We start from the raw sequence: 24625 nt of genomic DNA, 5'->3' as shown, positions 1-24625 counted from the left end.
TGCTCCTGCCTGGCCTCCATGTTGGCTACTGCTGATCCCGGCAGTTCTCTGTGTGCTCAATGCCATGCAGTGTTTGGCCTAATTTTGGGGAGGCTCACTTTCTTCCTCACTCACTTTTAATGTTTCTCTGTGAGCTCACTGCCATACTAGGTCTGGTATAATTTTTGGAAGGCTGACTGGCTACCGCTTCTACCTTGTTCACTCTGTCCTCACCGCTATGCTGTGTCAGGCTGAATTTTTAAGTGTTTCATGATAAGCTACCTCTGTTTTAATGGTTCCCTGTGTTCTCACTGCCATGCAGTCACAGGCTGAGCTTTTGGGTGGTCCCTATGCCTACCTCTGTTTTAACCAGGCTGTTCCACAGAATTAGGCATAATGGTGCCATTAGGCAGCCTCAGAGGCATCCATACATGCTGCCCCTGCTGTTTCCTGTCCATTTCCGTTGTGTTTCCATCAATTTCTGAGGTTGACAGGTTTTCACACGACCTTCCCTCTACCGAAACCGAGTCCTCTCAAAAAATGCTCGAGTCTCCCATTGACTTCAATGGGGTTCATTACTCGAAATGAGCACTCGAGTATCGGAAGATATTCGGTTCGAGTAACGAGCACCCAAGCATTTTAGTACTCGCTCATCACTATTATTTATGTATGCAGTGTTTGTCTTTATTTTTTCATTCCTTTTTATCATCTACCTTGCTGCATATTTCTCTCACATGCCCCAAAATATCTAAGCACATACAGTACCAGTTGGAGGGCTGTAGGTGTGGAGGAGTCTAATAATGCACAGTTCACAGTTCAGCTTATAGGAATAGATCTGTAATAACTAAACAAATGCAGCTACACAAACGAGATGTACATTTAATAACTGTATAACAGAGGTCTACTATTTTGTACTTTCCTGACTGACAAAGGACGTTTTTCAGCTTATAGGAATAGAGCTGTAATAATGCACATAAACAAATGAGATGTACATTTAAGTAACGTTTAACAGGTGTGAGCAGACCAAAATACAGTTTTGAGCACTATGTATGAATTGGCAAATCCAATATGCAGCCTTCAATCCCAAAGACACGTATTGCTGTGGCTGCAATCTAGTCTATGGACAGGAAAAATGCTTGTTGCAAATATGCTAGTGTAACCTTGATGGAAACCGCATTAATCTCTCTAATCTCAATGCCTATCTCTGTAATATCACTAATCTCACTGCCTATCTGTGAGATAGCTGTCTGTACAGAAAAGTGAGTGAGGAGACAATGGCGTCCGGTACGCAGCACAGTGACTACTCGAAATGGCTGCATGCAGTCAGATGATACACTGTGATAGCCGTCTGTACAGCACAGTGAGTGAGTGAGTGAGTGAGGAGACAATGGCGCCCATATTGCAGCACAGTGTTTAATGGAAATGGCAGCGTGCAGGCAGACAATGGTACGCCGAGATTGCCGTCCATAAAGGACGCTAAATGAAGAGAAAATGGCGCCCAGAACGCGGCACAGTGACTCTCATGCTCATGTGATTTTAGCAGCCAATGAGACCATTACACCTCAGCAATGACATTTTTGTTCTGCATTGATTGGCTGGCAAAAAAGGTGCTCGAAAACTTAACTCGAACGCTAACTCGAACGAACAGTAAAATGTTTGGTTCGGTTCGAGTTCATCGAGATGTTCAACACGAACTTAATTTTTCTCGAACAGTTCAATCGATACTACTCCTGAGGCACTCATCATGGTGGCCAGAAGTGGTATGTGCCCACCCCTGGGGGTGGCAGCAGAGAGCACTGTGTTACACTGGAAAAAACACACCACTTCCTGCAGGACATGCAGTAGCTGATAAGTACTGCATAGTTGCCAACATTAGATTTTTTTCCCCAGGATAGTTTGGCTTTGTGCAGGTGTGGCTTATTGTAGGTGTGGCTTGTCACTGGTTGGGGTATTTCTGGGTGTGGTTTGTGGATTCTGAGCTCCTAAACCTAATAACTGATAAAGACTGAGATCTCATTACATTTTAATATAAAGCACCAGAGACGGTATATGGGATTCAATGCATTTATTGTGTGGTGAAATACAATCCATATCATAGCTTATAGGAGGAGATTATGTAGCACAGAATAGAAAGACATAGCGGTTTACCATAAGAGCGCCCCAGAGGAAGCCATTGGTTTATAAATATCATATGTAAGATCAGAAATACTTAGCTGTCAAAATTCCACTATAAGGGTGGGCTTACACAAACAGAAATCGCAGCGGATTTCACGCTACAAGTTCGCCGCAAATTCCGCTGCGAATCCCAGTACTGTCAGTTTGTATGGGTTTACATACTTGCAGAGGATTTTTCATTCTGAGTTGAGTACGTAAACCCCGTCCCCTTTAACCCGCCGTGGCCCGGTGAATACTTTAACGTCCTGCTTCTGTGGCTTCCGACTCCCTGATGTCCCGCTCACTGTCCCGCCGCAGGCACTGACTGGCTGAGCGGGACACTAGTAGCGGGCAGCCACAGAAGCAAGCCGGAGCACGGACTGGTAAGGTATTTACATACTCGCTGAGGAATGAAAAATCTGCTGAAAGTATGTAAACCCATACAAACGGACAGCACTGGGAATCGCAGCGGATTTTGTGTGAACCCACCCTAAAGATCATTTAATGCTGGAGACGCCTATAACTGATGGGATAAGGAGGGTGAGAGAAGCCGATCCTGTCATCACATTATGGATGTGTAAAGCAAGAAAGTGTTAAAGTAAAAGAAAGATCCTCCATGAATCAAATGCAATTGTACTGTTATCAACATGTCTCAGTGTATTCTATCATTGACTTAGACTGGTATTAAGATATAGAGACAATGATAGATCTGGTAAAGACTTATGGACCAATTTTTGTATTTTGCTGGGAGTTAGAACTGGAGACTGTAAAACTTGCAATCTCCACTTAGTTGAACAGTATCGATTTCGTTGAAAGGCTTGCGATGGTTAAAGCTGAAACTGAATATTCCATTACCATACACTGAAACACCGGCTCCTTCATTCTTGATTTCCATCTGGAAGTAAACCATACATAGAAAATACAGATTTTTACTTACTGGTGCCCACAGGTATTATGCATTATCCAGAAGAAAAAAAAAAACAACAACAAAAAACAAAACAAAACAGGTAAGTTTTTTTTTTTGGGGGGGGGGGGGTGTTAAGGGGTATAGGCATCGATATGGTAACCACTACTTTTTACATCTACACGCTACTTAGCTGCAGCTGTCAGTCAGTGGATGTCTAATATGGATATTAAGGCTCCGAAAAGTTTCTGCCAGAATCATCAATGGAAAAATGAAACACAAGACCACAGGAAGGAGCTGGGAACTGCTGGGAAATGGGAGTCATGTGTAGTGAGCTGAAGGCCTGTCCAGTCTGATCACTGAGCAACAGACTAAAGGAGGAACAAGACAGAAATAACAAAGAAGAACATCACATAGAAAGGTGACATGGGGATGTAGCAGCACTGTGTGTTTGAGTCTACAGTTACATTCTGATTTATGTAATTGCAGAACCTACTACCTGTAATTTAAAGGGTAACTATGATTGTAATAAACCATTCATATATCATTATCAGATGTATTAATTGGTGGTGGTGGTGTGTGTGGGGGGTCTGGATGTGGAGACCCCCTCAGCTGGGCCTTGTGCCCATTTATTTCAACACAGCTCAGCTCTCTAAGAAAGCACATGAAAATGTATAACAATTTTAATCGGCTTGAGAGTTCTCAGCACCAGAGCCCCACCAATCAAAACATCCGACATGTCACTTTGACATCAGTAGTTTGTTAAAACTAAAGTTATCCTTTAAGAATATTATAAACTTTTCTATGAGGTATGGGATCCTTCACAATCTACTAAAGTCAGCAGTCACTAAAGAGGTTTCCATATTTATACCATTGATGGCCCAAACCAGTGACACAGGTTACTGCACCTCAGGCTCTATTGAAATGAAGAGGAGCAGTTGCAGTAACCTATGGCATCACTACACAGAAGACTGCACAGGGCTCCTGGCACAGTTAAGAGTGTATAGGCAGGTGCAGTGACTCCAGAAATCATTCATTGATGACCTAGCCTGTGGGTCGGCCATTTAGGGGGAAACTTATTAAGAACGGTGCAACTTTTTTTAGATCAATAATTTAATTTTTTAACCATATTTGTTCTAAGTTCTATTAACGAACCAGTGTTCAATGAACAAATATTTTTTTTTACATGCAACAATTTTTTAATCGGCCTTTTTAGAGTATTCGACTATAAATTTGCCTAACCCAGGATTTGCGCCCAATTTATCATTTGTGACTTTTTAAAAACTGGTGCAGGCTTACGTCTGGTCAGTACCAGGTAAACTTTTTTATGAACATTCCCCCCCACACAAATTTATGAACATTTTGTTAACCCCTTCACGTCCACAATACGTTTATACATTCCTGCTGCCGATGCCCCATGCAGCAGGAGCATATGTAAATGTTCCTGACTTTAGGGACTTTAGATGCAGTGTAAGTGGTCCCGCACACATCAGTGTGGCCGAAGCCAGCATAATGACAGGCAGCTGCCTGTCATTAGCCTTTTAAATGCCGCAATCTATAGCGATCGCTGCATTTAAGAAAGTCAGTGACAGGTTAAGCACCTGTCACTGACTGATCTGGGTCTCTGCAGCCATGCTGTGGGGGTCCCGATCACTCCTACCGATGGGCGGGGGTAAGCCACTTACCTCTGTCCTGTTGGATGGATGATCTCCGTATAAAGTCTACTCTCAGGCAGGCTCTATGCACAGATCGCCGATAACACTGATCTATGCTATGCTATGGAATAGCATAGATCAGTATATGCAATCTAATGATTGCATGTTTTACATTGAAACAAAAGTGTAACAAAAAAAAGTGTAATAAAAAAAAAAGTTTTTAAATGTATTAAAAAGCCCTTATAACCCCCCAATAAAAGCTTAAACCTTAGGTGACCCTTAGACGTACCCGTACGTCTAGGGCCGCCTATGTGTGCTCAGAGCGGGGCCGCGCTTCGGCCATGCTCTGAACCAGCGCGGTCCCGGGTGCGGCATGTAGCCGATCGCCGTGCCCGCTAATAAAGTAATCGGATGCAGCTGTCAAACTTGCCATCCCTGGTGTCTAGTGGGCTCCCGGAGGAGCAATCCACACATCCTGGTGCCGCAGGGCTCAGCACCACAATGGCGCTGATCCCGGCTTGGCACTCGATTGATTCCGGCTGCAGTAGCCGGAAGCAATCAAAGTGCCTATCTCATCGATCTATCCTGTATTAGTGTACAGGATAGATCTCAATGAGAGATCAGTGTACTTATACTAGAAGTCCCCCAGGGGGGCTTCTAGTATAAGTAAAAAAAAAGTGTTGTTATTAATAAAAAAAATTCCTCCCCTAATAAAAGTTTGAATCATCCCCCTTTTCCCATGTTATAAATAATAATAAATAAATAAACATATTTGTTATAGCCGCGTGCGTAATCGCCCGAACTATTAATTTATCACATTCCTGATCTCGCACGGTAAATGGCATAAGCGTAAAAAAATTCCAAAGTACAAAATTGTAATAAAAAGCGATCAAAAAGTCGCATATGTGCAATCAAGGTACCAATAGAGAGAACACATTATGGCGCAAAAAATGACACCTCCCACAGCCCCATAGACCAAAGGATAAAAGCGCTATAAGCCTGGGAATAGAGCGATTTTAAGGAGCATATATTTGTTAACAATGGTTTGAATTTTTTACAGGCCATCAGATAGAATAAAAGTTATACATGTTACATATCGTTCAGGAACATAAATAACAAGTCAGGACGAGCTGCGTAAAAACGAAAAAAAAAAAAAGCAAATAAAAGAAATGCTTTTTTCTTTTTCCAATTTCACCACACATTGATTTTTTTCTGGTTTTGCAGTGTCCTTTATGAAAAAATTCAGTCTGTCATTGCAAAGTACAATTATCGGCGCAAAGAAAAAAAAAGGGCTCATGTGGGTTTCTAGGTGAAAAAATGCAAGTGCTATGGCCTTTTAAGCACAAGAAGGAAAAAACGAAAATGCAAAAAGTCTTCAAATATATTAATGCAAAAAACCAAGGTCAGAGCATGTAGGACCCCTAAATAATGGCAATGGGGAGTTAATAACTGGGGATCAGGAGAAAGCTGAGTTACTTAATGGGTTCTTCAATTCTGTATATACAAAAGAGGATGGAGCTGTGGTGGGTGGGGCCAGTACTGAGGTGGGTGGGGCCAGTGCTGCTAGCACATGTAATGTACTGAACTGGTTTACTATCAGGGGCGTAGCTAGGATTCACGGGGCCCCATAGCAAAAAACTGTATGGGCCCCCCTCCCCTACACACTAATATATACAATATATATATATATATTCGGTGAAGTGGCCCAAAAAAAATTCTCTTGTGGCCAGAGGCAGAATCCTATGGTTATTTACATAGGTGCAAGAGCAGACTACCCCTTGCTTAACCCTTTATTTATTGCAGTGTGTAAGTGACCCATTGTTCTCTTACATGCTGCAACACAAAAAAAGGGGTTAATACAGAAGACAATTAGCTCTGCTACTCCTGCACTGATAACCCCCTGACCTCTGCAGGAACTCAGAGAACAGAGGTCAGAGATTATAAGAGTAGTCAGGCAGAGAGCTAATTGTCTTCTGTATTAACCCTTTTTTTGTTTTGCAGCATGTAAGAGAACACTGGGTCACTTATACACTGCAATAAATAAGGGGTTAAGCAAAAGGACACAGGAGGCTCTTATCTTCCCTGGGCCCCCTCCCTCCACGGGCCCAATAGCAACCGCCTTCCCTGCCTCTATGGTAGCTATGCCACTGTTTACTATAGATATGGTCCAAGATAAATTAAATAAACTCAATGGGGGAGATTTATGAAAGGGTGTAAATATACACCTGGTGTAAATTATTCACAGCAACCAATCACAGCTCCTCATTTATTCTCACAGAGCTGAAAGCCGAGCTGTGATTGTTTGCTGTGGGTAGTTTACACCAGGTGTATATTTACACCCTTTCATAAATCTCCCCCAATGTAACCAAAGCTCCAGGGCCTGATGGATTACACCCCAGGGTTCTTAGGGAACTCAGCTCTGTAATTTCTCTACCCTTGTATGAAATATTCAGTGATTCTTTGCTTACTGGTATTGTGCCGAGGGACTAAGGCAAATGTAGTGCCGATCTTCAAAAAGGGCTCTCAAACTTCCCCAGGTAACTATAGACCCTTAAGCTTAACGTCAATTGTGGGGAAACTATTTGAGGGGCTTAGAAGGGACTACATCCAGGAATATGTAGTGGCTAATAGTATTATAAGTGATAACCAGCATGGTTTTACTAAGGACAGAAGCTGTCAAACCAACCTAATATGTTTCTATGAAGATGTGAGTAGAAGCCTGGATGGCGGCGCGTCTGTGGATATTGTGTACCTGGATTTTGCTAAAGCGTTTGACATAGTCCTCATGAACGTCTGATGGGTAAGTTAAAGTCTTTCGGTTTGGAAAGTTTAATGTGTAACTGGATTGAAAACTGGCTTAATAATCGTACCCAGAGAGTGGTGGTCAATGATTCCTACTCCGAATGGTCCCCGGTAATAAGTGGTGTACCCCAAGGGTCAGTACTGGGCCCTCTTCTGTTTAACTTGTTTATTAATGATATTGAGTGTGGAATTAACAGCAATGTTTCTATCTTTGCAGATGACACCAAGCTTTGTAGCACAGTACAGTCTATGGAGGATGTGCAGATGTTACAGGATGACTTAGACACCTTGAGTGTTTGGGCGTCCACTTGGCAAATGAGGTTCAATGTGGATAAATGTACAGTTATGTACCTGGGTACTAATAACCGACATGCATCATGTGTCCTGGGGGGAGTTACTCTGGGAGAGTCGCTGATGGAGAAGGATCTGGGTGTACTTGTAGATAATAGACTACAGAACAGTACACAATGTCAGTCAGCTGCTTCTAAGGCCGGCAGGATATTGTCATGAATTAAAACAGGCATGGACTCTCGGGACAGGGATATAATATTACTGCTTTATAAAGCTTTGGTGCGGCCTCATCTGGAATATGCCGTCCAGTTTTGGAACCTGATTCATAAAAAGGAAGTTCTGGAGCTGGAGATGGTACAAAGACGGGCAACTAAACTAATAAGGGGAATGGAGCATCTTATGAGGAGAGATTAAAAGAATTACATTTGTTTAGTCTGGAGAAGAGATGTTTAAGGGGAGATATAATTAATTTATTTAAATATATAAATGGCCCCTACAAGAAATATAGGGAAAAAATGTTCCAGGTAAAACCCCCTCAAAGGACAAGGGGGCACTGCCTCCGCCTGGAGAGACAAGGGGGAGCTGCCTCCGCCTGGAGAAAAAAAGGTTCAATCTCCGGAGGCGACAAGCCTTCTTTACCATGAGAACTGTGAATCTGTGGAACAGTCTACCCCAGGATCTGGTCACAGCAAAAACAGTAGAGGGCTTTAAACCGGCCTAGACAAGTTCTTAGACCAAAATAATATAAATGCATATGTATAGAACTTATCATCCCTCCCCCTTCCCTGTATCCATCCCCTCCTTGGTTGAACTTGATGGACATGTGTCTTTTTTCAATCGTATTAACTATGTAACTATGAAATTGGCCTGGTCCTCTAAGGGTTAAAATACCTCCTTGCCCATTAAAAAAAAAAAAAAAAATCTAAACATAAATAAACGTATTACATATCGTAGCGCGCTGTAATGTCCGATCTCTTAAAATATAATGTTAATGTTCCTGCATGGTAAACGGCGTAAACGGGGGCGGGGGGGGGTGTTGTCAGAAAATGCCCGGACTGCTAATTTTTTAAAACTAGGGATGGTCCGAACCGAGTTCGAACCCGAACCCTCGGTAATGAGGACCATCTGGACCGTCTGGAAAAATGGGATACAGCCATAGCCATAGGCTGTATCCCGGGCAGACAGCAGGAACCCGATGCCGAGCGTTCGGGTTCATCCGAACCCGAACCTCGGCGGGTTCGGACCATCCCTATTTAAAACTATACATCAGGAAAAAAAAATATTAAAAAGTGATCAATTTTTCTTTTACACCAATATGATACTAATAAAAACAATAGATGATGGTGCAAAAAATTACACCCCGATCAGCCCTGAAGGTAGAAAAATAAAAGCACTATGGCTCTTAGAAGGCGGGGAGGAACATTGCATTAATGACCTCGGTCATGAAGGAGTTAAGTTAGTCTTAATGAGCTGGGTGATAAACAGACAAACTGTCTGTAGAAAAATCACACATTTTTTAATCCATACTAAATGTCCCCATTAATGTTCTAAATCCAGACACCATTTAAATCACATCTAAAGAAGACCACAGAGCCAGATACTTTGAGTTGCTACTGGAATAACTTGCACAGGTCATTGAGATTTATATAATTTTCATTATTGAAACTCTCATAGTAAATGCTATCCTCTTAATATTACTTCCATTATTTATTATTCAAGTTGATTTTACAATGTGTCAATGAGTATACAAAACCATACCTGTGTTTAAAAATCTCCTTGTAACAATGGTCGCTGTGATTGGCTGGTTAATTCTGACCAGCCAATCCTAGCACTGTGGCTGGAATCCAGGCTCAGTGAACTCTGTGACCCTGAATTTGACGCTGATACGTGCTGTCTGAGACCTCAAGAATCAATGTCAAGTAGTACAGTGAGGTGGAGATGGTACCACCTGCCCAATCGCCATGATTTGCAATCAATAATGTCCTGTCTGCCTCATTCCAGTGGGATCCAAATGCCCATTACACCCCTTGTTAAATTCCTCTAGGGTGTATTTTCCAAAATCATGTTTGTTTGTTGCTAACCCTTCTTATCGTAACCTCTACAAATGTACCCATTTCTGTGCAAATCAGAAACTTGGGCCTGCATATGGAACTCATTTGTTTTGGAGGCCTGCCATGTCACTTTATGTCCACATATGGGACAATGTAAAAAAAAAAAAAAAAAAAAAGCTCGTGAAAAAGAAAGTGTGTGTAAACAATTTACTTTTGTTTTTACAACACATTGTTCCACAAATAGGCCAGTCACCAGTGGGATCCATATGCTTGCTACACCCATTGTTACATTCCTTGAGGGGTGCCATTTCCATAACAGGGTCACTAGTTGGAAGTTTCCACTGTCACAGTGGCACATGGCTTTGTAAAAGAAACATGGCCCTCGACATCCATTATAGATACAGTAGATCAAGCCTCCAAAAAGCCAAATGACACGCCTTTTCTTTATGTCTAAACCAGGGATATTTCTTTACATGTATTGTTTTTATCCTCTTTTTACCCATAATAAAAAAGAAATTAAGGATAGACCAACATTTTAGTGTAAAAAATCTGCAAAGAGTTTGTTCTCTCCGTGTTTGTGTGGGTTTCCTCCCACACCCCAAAAAACATACAGATGAAAATTTACAGGCAAATCATACAGGCAAATTTAGATTGTGATTTCTAATGGGGATAGGGAACAAAATTGACAAATATGTAAAATGCTGAAGAATCAGTTGGCCCTATAGAAATAGAAGCAGTGTTAACCCCTTAAGGACCAGGCCTGAAATGGCCTTAAAGCGTAACTGTCATGTTTTTTTTTATTGCAGAAACCAGTAGTATAAGCGATTTTAAGAAACTCTGTAATAGGTTTCATTAGCCAAAAAAGCCTCCTTCTGTACTCAAGAAGCAATCTCCCAGCCTCCCCCCCTGACTTCTTATCTGTGCATTATCAGGCAAACACGTCTTCATTACAGAGAAGCCAGTGAAGACGGCCTCTGCTCTCTCCATTGTAAGCCTATGAAGGGGGGAGGGGCCGAGGGAGATGAGGGAGCAGGAAGAGGTGACATGAAGGTCAGCTGTTTGTAGACTGTCTGGGCACCTCAATCGCTAAATTCAGGTGTCAGAAAGGTCAGTGCTTATCTATGAACTTACTGAGAGAAGATTGCAGGGTGTTGTGCTGTGCAGGACTGCTCCGTGCTCACTCACTCCTAACAGCCCCTCCCCTCTCCATAGCCACATAATGGAGACAGAAATCCTGCTTCATTTGATGTGAGGGAGGAGGCTGGGAGATTGCTTTTTCACTACAGAAGGAAACTCTTTTAGTACATAAAACCTATTACAGAGTTTCTTAAAATCGCTTGAACTGTTGATATTTAATGTTTTCAGAAAAATGACCATGAAATGACAGTTACGCTTTAAGGACCAGGCCAATTGTCACTTTTGCATTTTCGTTTTTTCCTCCTTGCCTTCTAAGACCAATAACTCTTTTATTTTTCCACCTACAGAGCCATGCAAGGTCTTATATTTTTTGCAGGAACAGGTGTATTTTGTAATGGCATCTTTCAATCTGCCATAAAATCAATGACGGAATCCCCCAAAATATCATTTATGGGGTGAATTTGTGTCAAAAAATGTGATTCCGCTTTTTTGGGGGGCTTCCATGTTTACGTAATGCACTTTATGGTAAAACTGACATTTTTTCTTTATTCTGTAGGTCAGTCTGAACACAACAATATGCAGGTTTACTAGGTGTTCTAACGTTTTACTATTTTTACTAGCAGTAAAACTTTTTTTTTGCAAATAGGTATATTTAAAATGGCCCTTTTGTGACTCTTATAGCGCTTTTATTTTTTCACCTACGAGGTCGTGTAGGGCGTCATTTTTTGAACCATGTTCTCTAGGGGGTTTTTTGTAACATTTTTTATACATCAAAATGTATTGATCGCTTTTTATTATTTTTTTATACATAAAATGTAATTAAAAAAAGCTATTTCTGCGGGGGTTTTTTGCACCACTTTTTGTCCACGTGGGAAATGTATAAAGTTTTACTTTAATAGATCGGAAGGTTACTGTATATTAAATGTTAATAAACTTTATTTTTTTGTGTGTGTTTTATGTATAAAATGGGAAGGGGGGATGATTTTCACTTTTATTGGGGGAGGGGCTTTGGGACATTTTTTTAAACTTTAGATTTTTTTTACACTTTTGAAGTCCCCTTAGGGGACTTTTACATTAATACATTAGATTTCTTACACTGATCACTGCTATGCCATAGCATAGCAGGGATCAGTGTTATCTATGAAGATCAGACTGCACGGAGGTAAGTCAGGAAGTGCAATCAGGACCCCCACAGACACGCTACAGGGGTCCCAATTGGTAAGTGACAGGAGATGCTCCTGTCACACTTAAACGTTGAGGTCACGGCATTTAAAGCGACTCTGTACCCACAATCTGCCCCCCTTCCCCCCCCCCCCAAAAAAAAAAAACTTGTACTTTCGGATAGATGCTTTTAATCCAAGATCTGTCCTGGGGTCCATTCGGCAGGTGATGCATTTATTGTCCTAAAAAACAACTTTTAAACTTGCAGCCCCGTGCCCAACGGCCAGGGCTTAGAGTAACTGTGCCCTAACTTTGCACCACCCCTCTGTCCCTCCTCCCCACCCTAATTATCATTAGGAATGCTACTGGAACATTTTCTCCATGCTAAACATTGCAGGTGACAATCCAGCCCATGTGCAGTATTCACACAGCTGATGAATAGGAGACAATCTGCCTGGATCATTCCTAATGATGAGGAGGGCGGGGAGGAGGGACAGAGAGGTTGTGCCAGCCTAATGCATACACAATCTTAGCCCCGGCCGTTGGGCACAGGGCTGCCAGTTTAAAAGTTGTTTTTTAGGACAATAACTGCATCAACTGCCGAACGAACCCCAGGACAGATCTTGGATTAAAAGCAGCTAACCTAAGGTACAAGCGGTTTGGGGGGGACAGATTGTGGATACAGAGTCTCTTTAAGGGGTTAATGGCGGGTGGCCGCACTATCGCCCCGGCCCGCCATTGAGCCAGTCCTCACCGGCTATGGAGCGAGCTCAGCTCCTGAGCCCGCTCCATAGCCCGGGTCCTCGGCAGGGCATACATTTACACCCTCCTGCTTTAAGGCCCAGGCAGCGGGGCGTTAATGTACGCCTGTGGTCGTTAAGGCGTTAAAAGTATTTTTAAAAATGCTATTTCAGTTTCATAACCCATTGTTCTGAAAATCTGTAAAACATCTCTGGGGTCCAAATGCTCACCGCACCGCAAGTTTCCCAAACTCTTTCCTTTTAGGGGTGTTTTATGTTTTGGCACTGTAGAGCCCCTGCCGACCTGAAGTGACACTGTGAAAAATGGCCAAATATAAAGGAAGCTTCACAATTCACTAGGAGCTCTCCCAAGCATGAGGTTCATGTCAAATAGGGCCACATATGGGATTTAAAAAAAAAATTGCTAAATCAATAAATATTATTGTGCATTTCTCTGTTAATTTTTATATTATGAAATATTCTGGATTAAAATATAATCTCTGCTAAGAAATGGAGATGATCGATTTTCTCACACAATTTGCTTTATTTCTATGATTCACCGAAAGGGTTAAAAAAAAAAAACTCTCTCAATGTCATTTTAACCCCTTGAGGACCAAGCCCAAAATGACCCAGTGGACCAAGCCAAATTTTGTGAATTTGACCTGTTTGACTTTATTCATTAATAACGTATTAATAACGAACATATCCTAATGATTCTGAGACACATTCCACTTTATATTACTGGTAAATTTGAGTGGATATTTATAGCAATTCTTTATGAAAAATCACAAAATAATGTGAAAAATTTCATTTTTCTAAATTTGAAAAATTTTGCCTGTAAGGAAAGTAGTTAAACCACATAAATTAGACGCTAAATAACATTAGCAATATGTCTACTTTATGTTGGCAGCTTTTTTATTTTTTCAATTTTTTAAAGACAGTACAAAGCTTAAAAGTTTAGCAACAATTTTCCAAATTTCGCAAACGTTTTGTTAGGAACCGGACAGCAGGACAAGACAAGACAGTGAGCCCTAAGCTCAGCCCCGCCCACTGTCCTCTACCTACTTGCCACTATCCGCCCTAAGATGGCGGCGAGCAACTGGGCGGCAGTCCCTGCACTGGCTAGGTGAAACACAAATACAAAACAGACAGACAAACACAATGAAGAATAGTCCACAATCCGGGTCACAACAGTCGGGCAGCAAAAGTACAAAATCAGGATCCAAAGGCGTAATCAGAAAACAGGCAATATGATCAGGGGCAGGCAGCAAGCAAGGGAGGTCAGAGGTACAAAGCAGTAGTCAGGAGATGCAAAGAAACAGAATCCACAAGCAGGCAGAGACTAAGTCAATAACCAGCAATAAGTGCACAGACTGAGGTTTGTTATATAGGAGACCAGGGCTCTGGTCCAGAACATAATTGGACCATTCCCCTGATCTCCAAGCACAGACACCTGAGAACAAAACAGATCCACTGGCAGGAAGACCTGTCAGTCACAGCAGAACCAGAACACAGATTAACCCTGACATGGCCAGACAGAACTCAGCAGGTGAAGTCGGGTGTGTCTCCCAAAGAGAGCAAATAAACCAGTGTTCAGACACAGCAAAACAAAACACAGAACAGAATAAGAGAATATCAGCGCCTTCTCGGCCGCACAGCACGAGCAGAGGGACGCATAACGTTCCGCAAAGATACCATCCTGACACGTTTTCAGATTTTGTTAGGGACTAGTTGAGGTTTGAAGTGAATTTAAGGGGATTGTATGTTATAAACCCCCACAAATCACCCTATTTCAGAAACTGCACCCCCTAAACTGTTCAAAATCACTTCCAAAAAAGTTTTTAACCCTTTAGTTGAGTCACAGAAATAAAAGCTAAATGTGTACATTTTCCATGCACAAATTAAAAATAGAAAAATATTTTTAGCCCTGTTTCTGTAGTTTATAGAAATACCCCACATGTGGACATAAAGTGCCAAGCGGATGCAAGGAAAGCCTTCAAAGGGAAGGAGCGCCGTTTGCATTATGGAAGCTGGATTTGGCCAGAATGGAGGGCGGAGGCCGTGTTTACAAAGCCCCTGTGCTGCCAAAACAGTGAAAACCCCCCAAAAGTGACCCCATTATGGAAACTACACCCCTCAAGGAACGTAACAAGGGGTGTAGTGTGGATATGGACCCCACTGGTGGCAGGCACAATGTGCCGAGAAACTGAAAAATTTATTTTGACTAAAAAGTTAGTCTAGCCTCGAGTTTTTAATTTTCACAAGGAGTTAAAAAAGAAAAAAACCTGCAACACATGTCGAGCAATTCCCCACAAGTACGAAAATACCCCACATGTGGACGGTAAATGCCAAGCAGGCGCTAGGAAAGCCTCCAAAGGGAAGGAGTGCCGTTTGGATTTTGGAAGCTGGATTTGGCCAGATTGGAGGACGGAGGCCATGTTAATTTTACAAAACCCCAGTGCTGCCGAAACAGTGGAAACCCCCCACAAGTGACCCCATTATGGAAACTACATCCCTTAAGGAATGTAACAAGGGGTATAGTGAGTATATGGACCCCACTGGTGACAGGTACAAATGTGGAACAATGTGTTGTGAAAATGAAATTTTTCATTTTCACAGCAGATTGTTCCACCTACGTTCCATCCACCAGTGGGGTCCATATGCTCACTATACCCCCTGTTAGATTCCTTGAAGGGTGTAGTTTCCATAATGGGGTCACTTGTGGGGGGTTTCCACTGTTTTGGCAGTGCAGGGGCTTTGTAAAGTCAACATGGCCTCTGTCCTCAATTCTCGCTAAATCCAGCTTCCAAAACGGCGCTCCTAACCTTTGGAGGCTTTCCTTGCGCCCGCTTGGCACTTTACGTCCACATGTGGAGTATTTCCGTACTCGGGGGCAAATTCTCTATATGTGTAGTTGGTATTTTTTTCTTCTAACCCCTTGTGAAAATGAAAAATGTAAGGTTAGGCCAACATTTTAGTCTAAAAAATAATTTTTTTTTTAAACTAAAAGGTTGGTTAAGCCTGGAATCTTTCATTTTTACAAGGGGATAAAAGCGGGGTGGGGGAATGAGTAGAGCAAGTGGACATAAATCACTATGTGAACACAGGACAAGCCTCCAAAAGGACATAGTGCCCTCTTGAGGATGAAATGGATGATGGAAGCCATGTTAAATTTACAAAGCCCCCAGTCTACCAGGACAGTGGATACCCCCCACAAGTGACCCCATTATGGAAACGACACCCCTCAAGAAATGTAACAAGGCATGTAGCGAGTATATGCACCCCACTTGTGGGGGTTATCCACTTGGCATATACTGTAAATTAATTTCTGTGTTGGCGCAGGACAAGCCTCCAAAAGGACAGAGTTATCTTTTGAGTCCGGAATGCCTTTTTGAGCCCTCATGCTACCGGGACCTCACTCATGACAGGCACATAGGTAGGGATAATAGAGGAAAAATAAATTGGGACATGCAAGGAATCGGCTGACAGTTACATTCTCAGGAAAATAAATAGAGAAACATCCAAACAAGGACGCTACTACAGAAACTACAGCACCCAATAAATGTATTTAGGAGGTGTAGGGTGTATGAGCATTTCAGAAATTCATTTTCCTGGACTGAATATGCTGCAGTGTGCACAATATGCAGAGAAAATGAAAAAATACTTTTTTTTTTTTTTTTACCAAAAAACTAGTCAAGCCTTGAATTTTTCCCTTTTCACAAGGGGTTAAAAAAGAAAAAAGCACGCTAAGGAAATACCCCACATGTGGACGGAAAGTGCTAAGCGGGCGCAAGGAAGGAGCGCCGTTTGCATTTTGGAAGCTGGATTTGGCCAGAATGGAGGACTGAGGCCATGTTGAGTTTACAAATGTAGAAATGACAATTTTCACACTGATCAACTGGTAGGCCAGTATGACTTTCCCTGTCAGTATTTGATGTCGACATGGAAAGTCTGCCCTTCACTAAGGGTGCATTCACACTCAGCAAAATTGATGGAATTACACGGTGGAGCTTTCCACCCTGGAGTCTCGTCTACCCCAGTGTAAAGCAGTGTGTCTATGGTAGGGCTTGCGTGCCTCCGCTCAGAGATTCGACATGTCAATTCTCGGAGCTGAGAGCCGTGGTGCGCAAGCCCTCCTATAGACACACTGAAGTGATTTCCGCTGCGAATCCCCTGTCATTTTCAATTAGGTTAAGGGGACTGACTGTTAAATACCCACAATGGGCTGACAATCCGGCTGCGGGTATGTTCCAGTCAGCCCCCTTAACTTAATTGAAAATGATAGGAGGGGATTCTCAGCTGATATTGTGAAGGTGGTCATGAAGGGGTTATTACTTTGGGTAAAAACATTGTAATCCTTAAAATGGCTTCGGCCTTGTAACTGCTTTTAGAAGGAGAGGAATGCTGGCAGCACGCCGATGAGAAAAGCACCATGAACCTACATTGTAGTCACAACACAAACCACAAGAATATAAACAATATATATGGTAAACATCATGTTGTGCTAGCCTGACTGCGCAGTACAGGAAGCTAATGACCATTTATAGACTGACCAATCAGAGTGTGACATGTATGTGTCTTGTGACTTGAAACCCCGCCTGTGATGAAAGTTTATATATATTTCATGTGAAACCAAATAAAGGGTGAGTGTGCACTCCTAAACTCACCTGAGTGAGGAGGTTATACCGTCTTTTTGCCTGGTGTCATGTCCTCATCGCTAGCGCTCAGCTTACTTAAAGCGACTCTGTACCCACAATCTGTCCCCCACAAACCACTTGTACCTTCGGATACCTGCTTTTAATCCAAGATCTGTCCTGGGGTCCGTTCAACAGGGGATGCAGTTATTGTCATAAAAACAACCTTTAATCTGGCAGCGCGGTGTCTAACAGCCGGGGCTTACATTTGTATATGCATTAGGCTGGCATCACCTCTCTGTCCTTCCTCCCCACCCTCCTCATCATTAGGAATGATCCAGGAACATTTACTGCTGTTTAAGCTTTGCACAGGTGTATTAGCCCCTTAACGACATCGGGCGTAAACTTACGCCCTCGCGCCCTGGTACTTGGCGCATCAGGGCGTAAATTTACGCCCGATGTTTCCCCGATCGCTGCGTGTTCACACACAGCGGTCGGGGAAGATGGCCTGCTATAAATCATAGCAGGCCATCTTAGCTTCACGGCACGGGGGGTGGTTAACACCCCCCGTGCTTACGATCGCCGCTATAGGCTGATCAATTCAGATCAGCCAATAGCGGCGATCGGAACCTTTCCGGGTCATCGGCGACCCGATGACCCGGAAAAAAATGGCGGTCGGTGCTGTCCGAGGACGGCACCGACCGCCATTACTGTAAAAAGTAATGGTGATCGCCGTGCCACCGGCCCGATCGCCGTGAACGGCCGGCCGGTACCGGCCGGCCATTCACGGCGATCGGGCCGGTGGCACGGCGATCAGAGTCCCACAATATAGTAAATACCTGCCCTGGACCCCTCAGCTAGGCAGCCGAGGGGTCCAGAGCAGGTATTTGTACATTACTCACCTGTCCCGGGCTCCTGATCGGCGTCTTCCGGGTTCGCGGCATCCTCGTCTTCGTTCGGGTCTTCGGCTTCTTCCGTGACGTCACGTTCGGCTTCTCTCGGCTATTTTCGGCTCCAGCGTCGGCTCTTTCCGTATTTTGCGCTCTGCTGCCCTCTAGCGGCTGATATGTGTAATACACTTATCAGCAGCTACAGGGATGTTCAGAATTTTTTTTTTTTTTTTTCAAATTTTTTTTTTTCTATTTTCCGCACCCTATCGCCGCTGAGTGTTGATCAGCATCGCACGAAAGTGCGCTGCTAATCAGCAACTCCTCCTTTTTGGCATAGGGTGTTTTTTTTCTATATTCTACTGCCACGGTCTGCTTATAAGTGCCGCACATAAGTGCGGCATTTATCAGCAACTCCTTTGTTGGCGTAGGTTTTTTTTTATACTTACTGTAAAAAAACACGTAAAAAACACTACATTACACCACACTACATTGAATAAAGTTTGACACTACACCACTACATACCCCATATACTAATCCCCGTATAAAGATGGCCCCCTGGGTGTTTTCGGCGTCAGAGGGATACGTTATTATTACCTCCGACACCGAAACAGCCAGTGAGGATGAATGGGGGGTCCTTCGTTCCTCCATTCATCCTCATCATCCTCATCCTCCAGTGACGTGTCTGGGGGTAGTGTAGCGTACGCTGCCCCCCAGACACATCTTTTCCGCCAGTACCGTCCCAATAAGAGATGACGGTATGGAGTGAAATTCTACAAACTCTGTGAGCGTACCTTAGGGTACACTTACAGATTTCGGGTACGTGCACACTGCGGAATGGCGAAGGATAACCCTTCGTGCATTCCACAGCTGGCACCCGCCGGCGGACTGATGCAGGCATGTGTCTCCACCCGTGTCATAGAATCCATTCTATGCACGGGCGGATTCCATCGTCCATCCAAAGAATGAACACGTTGGACGGAGAGCGGAATCCGCCCGTGCATAGAATGGAGTCTATGACACGTGTGGAGACGCGCGCCTGCATCAGTCCGCCGGTGGGTGCCAGCTGTGGAATGCACGAAGGGTTATCTGTCGCGATTCCGCAGTGTGCACGTACCCTTAGAGTGTATGTAGGAAGGGACACCCGAATCCAGCCCCTAGATGCCCCCCCATCCTCGGAGTTAGTGGGAAGATCGTCCGGGAACTGATCTTCCCACTGCTGGATAAAGGTCACCACCTGTACGGGGATAACTTTTATACCAGCGCCCCCTCCTCTGGTCTCTCGCTGCCCTGTAGCTTGCGGCACGATCCGAACATATCAGAAGTAGTAATAGCGCCCTAATATTTAGCAGCCATGGAGCGGACCCAGCGCTTCTGGATATGAAGGACCCCGTATCGCACCAGGGCAACATTTTCCAGGTGACGTCCCCCACACTGGAGAAAGGGAGACCCCAGAAGAAGTGCAGAGTGTGGTGTAACAGGGGGATCAGGAAGGACAACATTTTCCAGTGTGACGCCTGTCCTGATCACCCCGGCCTCTGCATACTGGATCGCTCCAAGGCGCACCACACGTCACTGGGGTTCTACATTATCTAAATTCTGTCCCTTATTCCTATTTCAGGGGTCACGTTGATCCAGGGATTATTCTGATCGCCATTATGGAGTCAGGAAGGAATTTTTCCCCTGTGATGAGGCTACTGTCGTCTGCCTTACGAGGGTTTTTTTTTGCCTTCCTCTGGATCAACACAGGTTGAATTTGATGGACACCAGTCATTTTCAACCTTATAAACTAATAATTGGCCTAATACCCCCAAATAAATTAGAATTGTCCCTTTTCCCCAGCTAAATAGGTATGGCCGCCATTCCCATTAGAGGATGCCATGATGCAATTACAAAGCCTCTGTGCGGCCAGGACAGTAGAAACCCCCCACAAGTGACCCCATTCTGGAAACTACACCCCATAAGGAATCTAAGAAGGGGGGCAGCGGGGATATGGCCCCCTGGTGACGGCCACATTTGGGACGTGAAAATGAAAAAAATTGTATTTTTTATTTTCTCGGCACATGTTCTACGTAAGTGCCCGTCACCAGTGGGGTCCATATGCTCACTGCACCCCTTGTTGGATTCCTTATGGGGTGTAGTTTCCAGAATGGGGTCACTTGTCGGGGGTTTCTACTGTCCTGGCAGCACAGGAGCTTTGTAATTGCGACATGGCCTCCATCCTCCATTCCAGCCTCTAAATGGCGCTCTGTCCCTTTGGTGACTTGCCCTGTGCCCATATGGCACATTATGTCCACATGTGGGGTATTTTCGTACTCAGGGGAAATTACCCTACACGTTTTGTGTTCATTTTCTTTTTTAACCCCTTGTGGAAATGGAAAAAAATCAAGGCTAGACCAACATTTAGTGTAATTTTTGTAAAATTTTTACTCTAAATCATTAATCTTGTCATGTTTTTTCATTTTCACAAGGGGTTAAAAGATAAAAAAAACATTTAATGTGTAGAGCAATTTCCCCTGAGTTTGGAAATACCCCACATGTGGACATAAAGCGCCATGCGGGTGCAGGGTAAGCCTCCGAAGGGAAGAAGCGCCATTTGGTTTTTGAAGGCTGGATTTGGATGGAATGGATTTCGAGGGGCCATGTTGCATTCAAAAGGCCCCTGTGTTGCCAAGACAGTTGAAACCCCCCACAAGTGACCCCATTATGGAAACTGCACCCCTCAAGGAATGTAACAAGGGGTGTAGTGAGCATATGGACCCCACGGGTGACGGACACAAATGTGGAACAATGTGGCGTGAAAATGAAGTATTACATTTTTTACACTATAATGTTGGTTTAGCCTTGAATATATCATTTTCACAAGGGGTTAAAAGAGGAGAAAAAAAACAAAATGTGTAGCGCAATTTCCCCCGAGTCCGTAAATACCCCACATGTGGACATAAAGCGCCATGCGGGTGCAGGGTAAGCCTCCGAAGGGAAGGAGCATCATTTCGTTTTTGAAGGCTGGATTTGGATGGAATGGATTTTGAGGGGCCATGTTGCATTCAAAAGGCCTCTGTGTTGCCAAGACAGTTGAAACCCCCCACAAGTGACCCCATTATGGAAACTACACCCCTCAGGGAATGTAACAAGGGGTGTAGTGAGCATATTGACCCCACTGGTGACGGTCACAAATGTGGAACAATGTGGCGTGAAAATGAAATATTACATTTTTTACACTATAATGTTGGTTTAGCCTTGAATTTATCATTTTCACAAGGGGTTAAAAGAGAAAAAAACACACAATATGTGTAGAGCAATTTCCCCCGAGTCCGTAAATACCCCACATGTGGACATAAAGCGCCATGTGGGCGCAGGGCAAGCCTCCGAAGGGAAGGAGCGCCATTTGGATTTTGGAGGTTGGATTTGGCTAGAATGGATGATGAACGCCATGTCACATTTACAGAGCCCTCCTGCTGCCAAAACACTGGAAACCCCCCACAAGTGACCCCATTCTGGAAACTGCACCCCTCAAGGAATCTAACAAGGGGTGCAGTGAGGATATGGACCCCTTGATGACGGGCACATTTGTGCCATGAAAGTGAAAAAATGAAATTTTTCCCTTTCACGTCACATTGTTCCACATTTGTGCCCGTCACCAGTGGGGTCCATATGCTCACTGCACCCCTTGTTAGATTCCTTGAGGGGTGTAGTTTCCAGAATGGAATCACTTGTGGGGGGTTTCCAGTGTTTTGGCAGCACGAGGGCTCTGTAAATGCGACATGGCCCTTGAAATCCTTTTCAGTGAAATTCAGCTTCCAAAAGCCAATTGGCGCTCCTTCCCTTTGGAGGCTCGTCCTGCGCCCCCTTGGCACTCTATCGCCACATGTGGGGTATTTCTGTACTCGGGAGAAACTGCGCTACACATTTTTTGTCTTTTTTTGCCTCTTATCCCTTTAAGAAAATGAAAAATTGAAGGCTAGAACAACGTTTTAGTGTAAAAAATAAATTTTTCTTTTTTCACGCCATATTGTTCGGAAAATCTGTGAAGCACCTGTGGGGTCCAGATGCTCACCGCACCCCTTGTTACATTCCTTGAGGGGTGTAGTTTTCTAAATGGTGTCCCTTTAGGGGTGTTTTTTAGGTTTTGACACCCCAGAGCCTCTGCCAACCTGAAGTGGTACAGTCAAAATGACCAAATATAATGGAGGCGTTGAAATTCACTAGGCGCTCCCTTATATCTGAGGCTTGTGGTTGCGTCAAATAGCGCAATAGGGCCACATATGGGGTATTTCTATAAACTGCAGAAACGGGGCAATAATTATTGGGGTGCATTTCTCTGGTAATAGTTTTATAATTATGAAAAATATTGGATTACAATAAAATCTCTGCACAGAAAATTAAAATTTTCAAATTCCTTACACACTTGGCTTTTATTTCTGTGACTCCCCTAAAGGGTTTAAACACTTTCTGGATGTGCTTTTGCAGAGTTTGGGGGGTGCAGTTTCTGAAATGGGGTGCTTTGTGGGGCTTTCTAACATACAGGCCCCTCAAATACACTTTAAACCTGAACAGGTCCCTAAAAATATCTGATTTTGAAATTTTACTGAAAATTTGGAAATTTGCTGCTAATGTTTTAAGCTTCCTATCGTCTAAAAAAAATGAAAGATAGTTTAATAAATGCCGCCAACATAAAGTAGACATGTTGCTAATGCTATTTAATATATAATTTATGTGGTATAACCACTTTCTGTATACGCAAAGAAGTTTCAAAGTTGGAAAAATGCATTTTTTCACATTTTTTCACCTTATTTGGGTTTTTTTCATAAAGATTTGTTATGAGTATCGACTCCAATTTACCAGAAATGTAAAGTACAATATGTCACGAGAAAACAATCTCAGAATCAGCCGGATAGGTAAAAGCATCCCGAAGTTATTAATGACTAAAGTGACACTGGTCATATTCATAAAATTTGTCTCTGTCATTAAGGCCATTTCAGGCTCTGTCCTTAAGGGGTTAACGATCCAGCCCATGCTCATTATACACACAGGTGGGGAATAGGAAGCAATCTGCCTGGAGCATTCCTAATGATGAGGAAGGTGGGGAGGAAGGACAGAGAGAGTGTGCCAGCCTATTGCATATACAAATGTAAGCCCCAGCCGTTAGACACAGCGCTGCCGGATTAAAAGTTGTTTTTATAACAATAACTGCATCCCCTGCCGAACGGACCCCAGGACAGATTTTGGATTAAAAGCAGCTATCTGAAGGTACAAGTGGTTTGGGGGGGACAGACTGTGGGTACAGAGTCACTTTAATTTGGACAGGGATATTCACTTGGGAACAAGGGAGATGAAAAGCAAATCTCACCTTGACAATATCACTGCGAATTGGCAGCTGAAAATCCACTGCAGATCCATTCCGAGTGAACCTACCCTGAGGGTACATTCACACTGAGCAAAATTGGCGGAACTCTACACTGCAAAATCCCACCTGCCCCAGTGTAAACCAGTTTATGGGAGGGCTTGCACGCCTCCGCTCAATTGGTATGTCCCATAGACACACTGTCTGATTTTGCTCAGTGTGAACATACCCTAATTATGGCGTGTATGTCCCCATTAGAAAAAAAAAAATCTACTTGTAGTTCAAATTAGGAGATAAGCACGGCATTGGCTGACAATTGAAAAGCAGAAATGGCAATTTTCACACTGCTCAACTGTCAGGCCAGTATGACCTTTCACATCGGTATGTAATGCCAACATGAAAAGTCTGCCCTCCACTAATTATGCTGTGTATGTCTCCTATAAAAAATAAATAAAAAAAAACTACAAATTTGGAACTTTGGGAAATTTGAAGGCTGGAAAATTTGAAGGTTGGGAAAATTGAAAGTTTGGAAATTTGGAAATTAGTACTCCATCGACGTATAGTATGCATTGAAGCACTTGGGACAGGTATCGCATTGATAACACGTGTCCTTTCTAAACCCCCTTTTGTAGCAGACCCTGAACTTTTTCTGGCTTCTGCCCCTCTTGCCAGTGTGAGGGACTTTGCCAGGAAAGTGCTGCCCTGGGACAATTCGGGGACCTCTAGTTCTAAAAGTACTTGGCCCTGCTTCTTCTCCACCACCAAAAATTAGGGCCTTGACGACTGTCTCCTGAAATTCAAGGTATTTACGAGGGTGGCCGGAACAAAGGTGAAGTACAAAAGCGTTGTACATTGCCATTTGGACCATGTGAACGGACAGTTTTTT

At 43.4% G+C, this 24625-nt stretch overlaps 1 protein-coding gene across 1 annotated transcript in view; it reads right to left on the bottom strand.

Annotated features, from left to right (window-relative positions):
• Positions 1–2310: 2310 nt before the first annotated feature.
• The window catches only part of LOC138769454 (galectin-4-like), a 41125-nt gene continuing 18810 nt past the window's right edge, over positions 2311–24625 (bottom strand). The window contains exon 6 of the mRNA XM_069947950.1: positions 2311–3028. Within this exon, the coding sequence (XP_069804051.1) occupies positions 2885–3028 (144 nt within the window). The 3' untranslated portion in view covers positions 2311–2884. The remainder of the gene's footprint in view (positions 3029–24625) is intronic.

This window comes from Dendropsophus ebraccatus, chromosome 12 (assembly GCF_027789765.1).
Source record: "Dendropsophus ebraccatus isolate aDenEbr1 chromosome 12, aDenEbr1.pat, whole genome shotgun sequence".
NCBI classification, from domain to species: Eukaryota; Metazoa; Chordata; class Amphibia; order Anura; family Hylidae; genus Dendropsophus; species Dendropsophus ebraccatus.
This window is presented reverse-complemented; position numbering and strand designations above follow the sequence as displayed.